The sequence below is a fragment of the Podarcis bocagei genome (assembly GCF_964188305.1).
Source record: "Podarcis bocagei genome assembly, chromosome: 14".
Taxonomy (NCBI): Eukaryota; Metazoa; Chordata; class Lepidosauria; order Squamata; family Lacertidae; genus Podarcis; species Podarcis bocagei.
Window position 1 is genome coordinate 52282508 of NC_138139.1, and position 13628 is coordinate 52296135.

Consider the following 13628-nt stretch of genomic DNA (forward strand, 5'->3'; position numbering starts at 1 on the left):
AATACTCCAGGGTCTTTATTGGAGTGTACAAAATATTATGAGGAATACCCCAGTATGAAATCATTATGAAAAGATGAGAGTGCAGGATGGGTTCAGCTTCTGAAACATTGTTCCCGGCTGAGGAAGGGCAGAAATACCAGATTCCCCCCCCCCCAGTCATCAGTCCAAGGGCTGTAAGCCAGACCCTGACAAGCTTCCTAATGCTGTTACCTGAAGAGTAATCTGTTCCATCTTCATCTCCAGGTTTCTGTTTTCCTCTTTCAACTGGCTTCGTTCAGTCTCCAGTTCTTCAATCTTTAATCTAAAGGGGGAAAGAGACAAACTGGAACCTTTGCTTTTGATACCTGTGCCACAAATAAGTCTCATAATAACTGAGAGAAATGTTGAGCAGTGAACATCACATGTGGCCAAGGAAATATTTCAGCCTCAGGCCAACCAAGGTCTTCTACTGCCTCTGTCTCATATTTATTGAACAGGCAAGAAGGAAGAATGGTGGTTCCCCTCCTGTAGAACTCCTACCCAAGAGGATGCTCATTTCTCATGTGCAGGAATTGGAAATCTGTGACCCTCCAGATTTTACTGGACTCCCAGCCTGCATCATTCCTGACCAATGGACATGCTGGCTAGAGCAAATAAGAGTGAGTCCAACAGTATTTGGAGTCTCACATCTTCCCACTCCTGCTCAAGAGTAACCATGAATTGATCAAGTCATTGGTTCCTTACCTAGGATAGTTAACAACTATTAAAATCTTTGGGTTTTGATTTCTGTCAATAAATGCTTCTTATATGCTGGGAGATCGGCCGTTTGTCTGCAGACCCACAGTCTAAACAACCCTGTCAGTCTAGAGACCTCCAAAACTGAGAGCCTCCATAATAAAGCTCTGCTGTTTTTATTGTAATTATTTGTATGTTTTGAACATATTTTATATATGCAAATAGTTTAAGTCTATTAATGTTTAATTATTCTTTAATGATCGTTTTCCCTATGTTTTTAGCAATATTTGTTTTCATCCGTAAGCTGCTTTGAGTACCGTCAGGGGAAAAGGTAGGGTATAAATAAACAAATAATGGTGGTGGTGGTGATGATTGTAATAATAACCTTTATACAGGATAATGAAGAAATAACCAGAAGCCTTTCATTTTGTGATTTTAAGATTTTAAGAGTTTGTTTGATTGTTCTGTCTAGAAAAGTTTTTTTAAAAAAATGTCTTTGAAAATGGTATTCATAATGTTTATTTAAATCAGCAAAGCCTGTTTGTCAGCAAGTAGGATTAAGTAAGCTTCCTAGGAGACAAGTAAGATTTTCTTGCTGACACCTTATGAGAAGCCAGTCATCGGAATTGCTACATTGTAGATTATTTATATTTTCAGCACTTAACAGCAGAAAATAATGTGTTTCTTTCGCCCCATTCACTACAAAATTGACCACCCACCCCACCCTTCAGCGCTGGAGATTTTTGTGTTTTAGGGCTTCATTTCTAAACCTACGCCGAGCTCATAAGAGCATAAAGAAAACCCAGCTGGATCAGGCCAATGGCCCATATATTCCAGGATCCTTTTTACACAGTGGCCAGCCAGATACCAATAAGCCCGCAAGCAGGGCATGAGGGCAACTGGTATTCAGGGCCACATGCCTCTGATCCTGGGGGTAGGTGCACACGGAGCCTTATCCTCTATGAATCTGCCTAATCCCCTTTTAAAGCCGTTCAAGTGAATGGCCATCACGGCATCTTGTGGAATCAAACCCCATCGTTTGACTATGTGTTCTGTGAAGAAGCACATCCTTTGGTCTTCCAACATTCAGCACCAGCAGATGCCCGTTTCTAGAAGTATGAGAGAAGGCAAACAAAAAGGGACTTCCTATCATTCCACACACACACACACACACACACACACACACACACACTGCATAATTTCTCACTTTTATCAGCCCCGCCTCCCACCAACTCACTGTTTTTCTGAACAACAACAAAAAAAGCCTAAAATGTTGTAACTTTTCTTCATAGGAAACTTATCCAACCTGCTGAACGTTTTGCCCTTTTCTGATATCCTTCTAAAGATTAAGTGACCAGGACTGTGCACAGTATTCCAAGTGTCAAACCACATATTTGAATAAAGTTATTGTGGTATTGGCAGTTTTATTTTGGACTCTAAGCTTCAATGTCTTCTCTCCACTGACTGGTAGTCTTGCCCCAGTTGAAGATGTTCTCAGAGAGAACAGGCACTCTACACATGTTCAAGTGTGCTTTCTTCTTCACTAGCATTTTGTCTGCTTCAGGGCTGAGATGAAGGCGTATTGCTTGGCCAGTTAATGCAGATCGGTGGTTCAAATTTCGCCATGAATCAGACAACACCACTAAAGAATATAAACCGCTTCCCCCACCCCACCCCTTTCTAAGGAGAGACTGTGGAAAATAGGAAAAAAGAATTTCAGCTATGAATAGAGCTTCAAATCCCTTGAAGGGTTTTCCTGCAACAGATGTAATTGAAATTAAAATTATCCCAAAAAGCAGGCTCTGAAGGCATAAAAATGCAGCATTTGAAGGCACCTCCATGGCCCTCAGAGAGCATTTTAGCTCAAAGGCAAGAACTCAACCATACTGCCTCTGCTCTGAGCTGTGAATCTGTTTTTTCCAGGAGGATGGCCTCTTGAGATAGACACACACACACACACACACACACACACACACACACACACACTTGAAATGTTCAGGAGTTAAGATAAAAAGCATATACTGTATTACAACAGTTTATTAAGAAGCAAGAAACCCACACCCGACATTCATCTAATTTACCTGGTGCTCCTAAGCTAGTCTTACTGCATGCCCATTACAGAAAATCAAAACTTCCCTGAATGTCAATGATCATCCTTTATTTCAGACAGCAAAGTACTGAGTGCTTGTCTTTTTTGAAACATTAATCTGGCAAACATGGTCATAAACATGGGAATGAACTATTTCTGATGTGGAACCATCTCCATCTCTGCAAGAGACAGAATCTGCTAGCTTTCTCATTCTCGTCCACTTCAATAATCTAAGTTAGGGTCAAGTTCCTTCTCCAGTATCCTGGTTATACCCCAAATAAGGCAGCACCAATTGGCCATTGGCCTAAGTGCGGTGCTATTCTGGTAATATAAATAATTTTCCAGGGAAATTCCACGCAGTCTTTGCTTCAGTAGGTTGAATGCCGGTCGTAACGTGCCAAAGGATTTGGGAGGGAACCACAGGTTGATGGTAGAGCACATGCTCAGCGTGGAGAAACTAGAGGGGTTGACTGCCGAAACTAGAGTGGCTCACACATTATGGTAAGCCAAACTATGGTTTACTCTGAAAGAACAAGCTTGTGCACCCCACTCCTTCCTTGCTCAAGTCAGAAGGAAACAAACCAGAGCACTGGTTCAGTTTTATATATAAATCGGGATGTGTTTGGAGAGAGAGAAAAACACAAGTACTAGTTCATCTATATGCCCAGTCAAACTGAGCCTTTTGGGGATAGAGACCAGTTCACATACAACTGCTCTTAAGCCCTATGGGTCTTTGGTATAGGAAGACCTATAAATCTGAATAAATTATGTGCTGGACTGTGGCTAGTCAATGAGCTTGCTTTGTGTCCCTAGCACTTTAATGCTCTCTCTCTCTCTCTCTCTCAAAACCTCTCTCCCTTCAGAGAACCCAACCCAAATGAATTTGTCTTCCAAGGATCCCCAAATCTATCTACTATGAAACCTACACCATTATAGATTATCCTAGAGCATGGATACTCTGTGAAAAGAGGGCACTGCCAAGGGCACCTCCATAATTCTGTATGAACTGAAAAGACATCCTGGCTTAGGGATAGGAAATCAATGTTCAGCAATATCTGGAGGGTATCACATGGGCTTCCCCTGCTCTAGAGCAGGGAGGAGACAGGATTGCAGTGATGGTGAGGCAGTCTCCTGGGAACGCTTTCTGTCTTAACTGATCTTGTTGGGAAACCCCCAGAAAGCTAAATATACCTAGCCGGCTGAAAAATCACTGTCTTCATTGTTATATCACACAAACCTTTCAGTAGCCACAAAGGAAACATCAGCATTATGAGAAACACAGATGGGGGGGGGGGTAGAACACTCAAAAGACAACAGCAAGTGCTGTGGCCAGGCATAAAACAGAGGGGGAAATGAACCCTGTGGCTGCAACAACCCTTCAGACTAAGTGTTCCAAAGAGCAGCGATGTTGGGAGCAGCACAACTTCCAGCAAGTGTGACTAATGGACACTGGCAAGAACATGACTTTCTTTAGAATTACTGAGGCTCTACCCAGTCACTAAATCCATAGACAACATTTATGATTTACTGGAGTACTTGTTTGACAGCAGAAAGAAAACGTTAAGATTTGTTCCAGCTGAAGAGGTCTCTTCATCTGCTGCTACTTAAGTCTTCAGGGGTTTAAAAAACAAACAAAGCCAACCTAATAGTTATGTTCCTCTTCTTCATCCTCCTCCTCCTCCTCCTCCTCGTTCAGGTAAAACCTGTTACTCTGCAAACCTGTTCATTACAGCATGGTCAACAGTATCAAATGCCAAAATCAGCCTTTAGTCACACAGCTAATGTGCTTTATGGGAGGCAGGGTGTAAGTGAGGGACTGACAGTGTTAATATTGCTTTTGTCATCTCCTCAGAAGTAATAATGTTGGAAAAGAATTTCACATTTAACGTTATAAAATGTTTGATAAAAAGAGTGCTTTGTTCTCATGAGTAGGAAGGGAGGAGGGGAAATAGATAAAGTCTTTCAAGCTTCCCAGGGAAAATTTACTTTCCATATTAAAGAAAAAGAAAACAAAGGGTTTCTATCTTTCTTTTTAGAGCCCTCACACATAGGCTATGAATACAGATTTGGGGATTAACACAGGGTGTCTTTGTCCTCCCATTTCTGCATTTGTTTTTCAAAAGTGTGTGTTTAATCACAAGGTCTGTATGGAAGACACCTATAATAGTCTTTCTCAACCAGGTGACCTGACATTCAGGTGTTTTAGACTGCAACTCCCATAAGTCCCAGTCAGCATGGCCATTTTGCTGGGATCCAAAACACATGCAGAGCACCAGATTGCTGAAGGCTGCTAAAAGCACAGAATCCTTCCTCCTCTTGAGCCTCCCTCAGATACAATAAAGGATTTAAGAAACCTAATTACTAGTCATGTGATATGGATGGGGTAGGATAGATTGATGAAAGGGAAAGTGGTTCACCTATTTATGGTAGATTTGAAGTCAGGACCACCTAGTTCATAGCTTCATATCTCAACCATTATGCTACGGATGTGGAACCAAGGAAGTCTCACATCCCTTGGCTCCAGGACTGTAGGTTGGTCACAGATTTTAACACTGCCATGGATAGGGTGAATACTGGCAGTATTGTCATTGAATAATAATTCCCCCGCCCCTCTTTTCAAAGGCAGGGTGAAGTATTTGAATACTGAATTTCTAGAAGTTCCTGGAGTTAAACAGCAAACAGCAGATGGTAGCTGAGGGGGCAAATGTAAGATAGAATAGAATACATTCCCTACGTGCCTAGGTTAGCCTGGAGGTAACATGGGACAGAAATAAGAACTTAAGAACCCCAATGGATCAGACGAAATGCCTGTTTAGTCCAGCATCCTGTTCTCACAGGTGCCAGTATTTATTTATTTTGTCTGTCCTGACAAGGGTTTGTTGTAAGCTGCATTTCTTCAAGGTAGCAGGCAAAAGAGGGAGGAGGAATGGACAGAGAGTGCAAATTATAAACTTGTTACTTCCAAAGGCATCAGAGTTGTCATCAAGCCTGGGAATACTTGAAAATCCGACTGTTTTCCTCTTCTGTCCTTGACATTGTTGGCAAATGGATGTGGCAAATGTTGATTTATGAAGATTAACACTCATTAATGGGCTTTGGAAGGGAAAATCAGAAGCCTATAGGTTGTCCTATTTGGGGAAGGTGCTGCAGTCCATGCCAGCAGATCTGGTTAGTCATTGATAAAATGTTTTGAAACCTTCCAGCTCCCAGAAGGCAAGGAACAGAAGGCTGGTTTTACCGATAGAGCTGCACCATATCAATCAGAAGACGAGCATGCGTATTGTTTGCAGAATTTTTAAATTTCCCTGTAACATCATGCATACCATATTTCAGAAAAGTAGGAGAACTTTAGACTCTCTTTGCTTTATTCAGTGCTCCAAAACTATATTTACTACAACAGGTTTCCCCAGGTTTCTGCCCTTCACATGTTTTGGACTGAAAATCAGTATGCCCGGGCCTGGTGAAACATAAACATTGGCATCAGCAGAGTCACAGAACTGGATCATCCGTCTCAAAAATACACATAATAAACTCTTAAGAGGAGAGGAAGAAGCTGCAGGGTGAAATAAAGAATGGCCCCTAAGCAGATGGACTCATTTTTTTAAAAAACCCAATTGGTAAATCATTAGCTGTAAAGCAAAAAGGGGGACATTCCTGTGGCCAATTCTGAAGCTGTGTTCAACTAGGACAGCTGAGCAGAACACGGGACGCTTTTTTGCTGCATTTTCCCTCTTTTATATCAAACTGATTGAAACCTTGCGTTACCAGCCTAGAGACCAAGCAAACTACACAGTAAGAAGAACTTTTTAAAGTGCAGCTTTTGCACAGTCAGCTGCGAGGGAGAAATGCGTAGTTTAATCTTTCTTTTATACCACAGAGACATCCATACTTTAAAAATGACAACAGAGAAAGCACATTTGAATGTAAAGCAATGAAAACACAACTGCAAAGTCTCCCATCAGACCAGGACACTAATGCAAGTCATCACAGATCTAACAGGCTTCGTCTGAGCTTTTTATTTTAAATTAAAACAACCAAACTTTTGTTGTTGCTGCTGCTCAGTTATTGGTACAACTGCCTTGGAAAGGGAGCTGTAAAAGCTTTAATAACAGAACGAGGAGTTATCTATTTCTACCACAGCTTTTATAAGGGCCTCCGAACCCTCTGCTGGAATGCTGTTTTATAACTTCTCTCTTATTCAATCACAACATGTACACCTCTGCCATCTGCAACAGCACACTAGGGGGACTATTTTTTTTCCTGCTGGAAGCACATCAGTGTTACAAAAAGGCAAGACTCTGAGTCTTTCTTACATGGATGCCGACAGATCCTGTTTAAAAGGCAGGCAGCTAGTAAAAATCAAAAACAAACAGCAAGGCAGGTTCCATGGGGAGGAAAGCAAATGCAAGGGATAAGCGACGAGGGAGCCGCAGCAATGCCAACAAAGACAGTGCAGGAAGAAATAAACGACCTAAAGAGAGCCCATGTCAGCAAATAAAATGGACATAGATTAGTTTATTATGAAATCAGTTTCAATAACAATATGTGTCTGTGGGAAGGGATGGTTATTGTTTAGCTGTTTTGTTTTTAATTATTTACTTGCTTTTATCTTGTATTTTATTCTGTGAACTGTCCTGAGATCTTATGATTAAGGGCAGTATATAAATCTAATAATAAATTTAAAAATAATGACAACAATATTAGGGAGACTAGAGGTCAAGACAATTTGTTTGTTACTATAAACATTTCAGTTTACACAGACACACACACAATCCCAAAGAACGCAGTTTGGGTGTACTTCAAAACTTTTTTGTTTACTCTATAGGGAGCTCACACCAGCAATTACTTATGTACTAGGGCTTCCCTCCCAGCCTGTGTTGCTCCTACACACCACGCTGCCAACCTGACTCCCTTTACACCTCACCCAACCTCCCCACCCCACAGAGCTCCTTCGACCCCTCCATCCTCACCTGCTGATGCCCCATTGCCAATTCCCCTCCCCCCCCCAAACTGGTCCAAAACTTCCCAACCCACCTGTCACAGCTCACTCCAATCCCAAGATCCCTTGGTCAGGGAAGACAGTAATGGAGAGGATGAAGTCTTTCTCCCCTTTGCCCGTCCTTAGCCGCAGACAGTAACACTGTCACTGGCAATGGGGAGCAGAGTGAATAGGAAACAGCCTTCCACAGCAACCATCACACCCACATTGACCTGCTGCCCACCTGCCTGCAGCTACCTCCTCCTCATCCCAGAAACCATTTCTCTCTTGTGGGCAGCTCCCCAGCAACTGCCCTACTTCACTGCCATCTTCTTCCTCCCTGCTAAGACCAAAGCAGTGGTATCGGTGTCTGATATGAAGCCAGAGCAGAGGACGGTTGTGGGGAGCTGCCCCAGCCTGCTCCTCTGTGGCTCATCTTCGATGCCCGCTACCTGCACTGACAGCTCACTTGCCCACCTGCCTGCCATTCTGCCTTCACGCCACAGTTGGCACGGCTGCCTTTTGGTGACAAGGCAAACTGCAGTGTGACAACATCTTTTCTTACAAAAATATGGCAAAGTAAGATTGAATAGTTTTATATTTATATCGGTGCGAAGTACAGCAAGGTTTAATCCTGAATGTGATTTGAATTAACTAAGATTCCTTGGGGCTCATCATGCATATCCAAGTTAGTTTGCATTTTTGCTCTTGCTCTTGCGGTTCCAAAACCGATTTAACTGCAATCTTAAATTATCAGTTACCTACTTCACAATAAATACAATCCCTGAAAACCATGGGTGAAGATGCCTGTATGAGGATTCTGAAGTGAGAGAACAGTTTATATTAATTGTGGGATAATTTGCAGTTCAGGAAGCAAAAGCTACCACTCAGTGTTAGAATGACCGACTATCATCTGCTTTAGGAAAATGGAACTACACAACAGTCAAAGTATCTTTGGAGAGTGGAGGAAGGTTAATGAAGTACTATGGAAGTTAAGAGATTATAGGAAGCAGCAATGCGAATTTCAGCTCAGCACTTTCTAATATTGTTCTATCTTTGGGCTCCCCCTCTGCAAGATGTCCAGAAGTGGGGTGGCTACAAAAAAGGGCCTTTTCTGAAGTGGCTCCCCGTTTATGGGATGCTCTCCCCAAGGAGGCTCACCTGGCACCATTTCATTTCATTTCTTATACCACTTTATATATAGATAGATAGATAGATAGATAGATATAGATATAGATATATATATATAGAGAGAGAGAGAGAGAGAGATTAGGTGTGTATATATATATATATATATATATATATATATATATATATATATATATATATATATTTGGGGGGGGAATCTCAAAGCAGTTAACAACACATCAAAACATCAAAGTATACAATCAAGGCAACATAATTAACAGGAAACTAAAATATTATCTGAAAGATTTCAAAATAAAACATTGCAAAGGAGGTCAACTACAGAATGCACATTTAACACAGCAAAGTTAACCCCCCCCAAAAAAAATCAGAAGAAAACATTACCAAAAGAAGTAAAGTATAAAATGCACATTTAAATTCATTATATATAGGCACCAGGCAAAAGCTTTCATCTATAACCAGGCCTTTGACCTTTAACAATCTGTGACTCTTTGGAAGCAGTCGGTATGTTTTTAATGTTATTTCTTCTTCTTTTTTCCTTTTGGTTTTAATGCATCTATGTGGGGGTTTGGGTCTGTTTGTTTGGTCACTTTGCTTGCCCTGGATAAAGCAACCAACCAAGATAAAGCAGCCAACAAATTCTATAGAGAGGGGGCTGCAGAGGAGCAAAGCTTCATTTTGACAGACATCTCAGCTCTTAGCTTTGGGTATCACAAACTAGAAAGACAAGCCACCTTAAAATGCCTGCTTTTCCACACAGGTTGGCAAACTGTTCAAGAGTTCTGCCCTCTTGTTTTCAGCCTGCCAATTAGCCAGGAGAGAAATTTTAATCTGAGATTATAGTTTAGTTAATTAATCATACCAATTAAACTTCACAACCCTATCACTAAGGAATTTGATTTCTTCTTCCTAATTAGATGGTCTTGGTCTCTTCTCTTCTCCCTGGGTGCCCTGAAAGGAGGAGAGGAGGCTCACCTCAGCGCATTCACTTCCTCTCTAGTGATGAAGACACTCTGATGATGGGCGCCTGTCTGGCTCTTCAGCACCTGTAGCTCTGCCTCCAACTGCAAAGCAAGCAAAGGGATGCAAGTGAATCTCTCCCTCTTTGTTTCCCACTCCCCAAAGACGCATAGATTTACATAGGAACACGTAGATACAAAAAGCGATGGAGGAGACAAGTTGATGGGAAGAGTATAATCAAAAGGGAAATTGTGTCCATTCCTGAGTAAGCAGCAGGCCTGAAGGTTTAAGTAAGCACCTCCTCACCTGTCATGCCTCTCACCTTGGTAAATAGATGCCAAAACACTGCTTTATGGATCATACACTACTGGTTAACTAGAAGAGGGAGACTTATTCAGGGTATTCTGGCTTAATTTGTTTCCACTAGTGCCACTTCCAAGGAGGACAGGATCTCTGCAGTAATGACATTTTAGCAGCATCTGTACAGTAAGCCCATAAATTACACAGGAGTTACATTCTGGAGGTCACGCCTGACGCCAAAATCTTGTATAGTCAAAACGCATTGGGGAAAATTGTAGGTGGGGTTGCCATCTATCTATCTATCTTTGCTAAGCGTATAAAGCTGAATGCACACAAATGAAATGTGCATAGGTTCTGAGTGTATAGTAATCAAATAAATGTCTAGAGAAGGCTGAGGGTCCTCAAAACTGATCTTCCTCTAAAAGAAAATGGTCTGCCACCAAAGCAAATGCCAGACTACTCCATCCAGTTCCTCCCCTTGTTAATATAAAAGGGAGAGCCAAGCCAGAAGCTTCCTTGTTTCCTCAGTTCCTGGAGACAAATAGGAACAAGATAGTAGAGCTTCAAGGACTAACGCACGTGCTCTGGGCTCTCCAACATCTTGCACCACCAAAACAAACAGATAGACAAATAAAGAACATATCCTCATGATGCTGACACAAAACCCTGACACATACAGTAAGCAAAGGAATGGAAAATCATTACCCTTGCTTCCCCCCCCCCCCCCAATGTCTATGACAGCAGTGTCTCACATCAAATGTAACTAACCCATAGAAAGGACTCTGTGAACTGAGAACAGGGATGTTGTATGTGCCCTTGCTGTCTATGAATATCCTGCAATAAAAATGATTTTTTAAAAAATGCACATACCCCCTCCTCTAAACTAAAGGCATGCTGAAACAGCATTTGCCTCCACATATCTGATTAAACTCTGACAAGTGAAAATGTTTTGGGTTGACTATAGATCACACTGGCTTGTAGGACATCTGTCTGGAAATGTTAGGACATCCTTCAATGCCATGCCATCCTCCCGGCCAGCCCTCCCATCCCACCCAAGCCAAAACAAAGACTGTTCTTTCCTATTCCGTTTTTCTCTTTGCCATCTGCCATTTCTTTAAAGCTCCACAGAAAAATGTAGTGTTTTCTGCACACGTAGGAAAACAACGAGCAAGCGCTGCCCTAATTAGAGATGCAAACCAGGGGAAAAACCACACACCAAGGGCTCAGTCTTCAGCACCAAGGGAGATAAGCTATTAGCATACAGTATCCTTCAGCAGTGCTGGCGAGACTCACACAGCATTCTAATTCCACACTGGAGGAGGAGTGGGTCCAAGTGAAGCCAGATGGTACTAAGGCTTTGGCTTCATTAGGCAGGGCAAGAAGGGTGGGTGGGGAAAGGGCAACTTGTTGACAACTGTAGAGCCACTCCTCGTCGTAGGAAGCAGTCAGAAATGAAGCTGCCAGAGCATATCAAAGGTTTGCAAGGCATAAAGGACGCAGAGGCATAGCTATTAGAACTAAGAGTGTGGAAAAGAAATGGCATCACTAAGGGCCTGTTCTGCCAACAAGGAAAGGAGATTCAGGATGTTCCATCCCCCCCAAAAACCTAACTTCTGATTGCTTCCCAAATCCAGTCACAACAATGGAGAGGGGTAGGGAGTACAGTTGCACCTGTATCCCCACAATATAAAAATAAAATAAAGTTAATGTATATTGGCTGGCCGATAAGATTATCACAGCAAGAAACATTTCTCTCAATTTTCTGATTACAGAGCTTCTCTCTTTCCTAGCACAACCCATTACAGATGGCCAGGATAAAGCAGGTGCCCTAGATAATTCCAGGGATGTGAATTCCAAGGCATCAGGCCTGGAAGGAAACTTTCAATTCCACCCCACCTTTCTAGCACAAAGCCATTTATTATGTGCTTTGTCTTCCCATTCCTGCCGAAGGTTGCGATGAGGTTTGTTATTATAGTTCTGTGCTGTTCTCTGGTCTGCGTGCGGACAGCATCCAAAGATGCAGCGCCAGTAAATAGGCTATTTATCATTGGCTAAGCGGCCTCAGCCTTGAGTCCAAGTGCCACCTGCTCTCTTGACATGAGCAGATAAATTGCTCCTGGCTCCCTTTAGAGGAAAAGGCAAGGGGTTAGTAATAGATTGCTGTGGCTTGTGACTGTGTGTTTATGGCCAAAGGAAGGAGGTTGAGCATATTATGAAAGTGTGCATATATATGTGGGAGGGAATAGCCTGTATACTTCTGAGTGATACAGCGAAGGATGTTAACATTGGAAGGATGCTAACAAGGCAATGTCTACCCCCAAACAAATCCCATGTGTGGATTTGTGTTTTAATGGCTGGTTTTTTTATACAAGATTTTTTGTCTTTTATGTGTTTTAATTATTGATATATTTTGTTATTTATCTTTTGCTGCGTATTGCCTTGGGCTCTGCCGAGGAAGGTGATTCACGGATCCTATAAACAAGTAAACAAGGTGTTCCTGGTGGTGCTGATGGAAGCTGCAATTTCCACATCCTCCCTTCGTGGCAAAAAGACTTGTTAGTATAAAAACAAACTGCCCCAAAGGGATTATTACTTACCTGATAGTCTCTCAAACAGAAGATTCCATGAGGAATTGATATCACATTTGAAAAATGGAAGCGTTGTTTGATAATTTATTGAATTGCAGGATTTCATCTTTGGACAAATGAGAAGCCTAATACTGTGAGTGGGTCACCAATCCCACTGAGTTGATGAATCACTTAACAGCACTCCACAGCTCAGAATCAGCCCCCCCCCATTACACCTGCTATACTGAAAGCTATTATGGACAGCCTATTCTTTATATCAGCCAAGGCCTTTATGACATGACTAAGGGCACATCCATAAGTAAAATCCTAAGCTGTGATACATGTGTAAAATGAAAGCAAGATGAAGTGTTTTGACCATGCAGTGCAGTTTTGGACTGTGCTAGAGAGTCTTCTGTTGGCTTCACCAAGCCACTTCTACAATATATGACTACTCTCCATCAATGCAAGACACACTGAGGGTTTGCATCTTCTTATAGTATGAGAATGTGAATTAGGTCCCGAAATTGGCCAGGCCTGTTATGTTAGAAACTTCCTGCCCTTGCCTGCTCAACAGAACAAGACCTTCTGCCTGGACAGAGGGTCAGAAACCAAGGAGGAAGTAGCAGCAGATCCTGAGGGAAATACAGTGGTACCTCAGGTTACATACACTTCAGGTTACAGACACTTCAGGTTACAGACTCCGCTAACCCAGAAATAGTACCTCGGGTTAAGAACTTTGCTTTAGGATGAGAACAGAAATTGCGCGGCGGCGGCAGGAGGCCCTATTAGCTAAAGTGGTGCTTCAGGTTAAGAACAGTTTCAGGTGAAGAACGGACCTCCAGAACGAATTAAGTACTTAACCCGAGGTGCCACT

At 42.2% G+C, this 13628-nt stretch overlaps 1 protein-coding gene across 2 annotated transcripts in view; it reads right to left on the minus strand.

Moving 5' to 3' along the window:
• The window catches only part of MAD1L1 (mitotic arrest deficient 1 like 1), a 456900-nt gene that overhangs the window by 222939 nt on the left and 220333 nt on the right, over nucleotides 1–13628 (minus strand). For both annotated transcript variants that reach the window (XM_081169503.1, XM_081169504.1), the window contains exons 14-15: nucleotides 9903–9991; nucleotides 211–301 (exon numbers count right to left, since the gene is read on the minus strand). In XM_081169503.1, the coding sequence (XP_081025629.1) occupies nucleotides 211–301; nucleotides 9903–9991 (180 nt within the window). The remainder of the gene's footprint in view (nucleotides 1–210; nucleotides 302–9902; nucleotides 9992–13628) is intronic.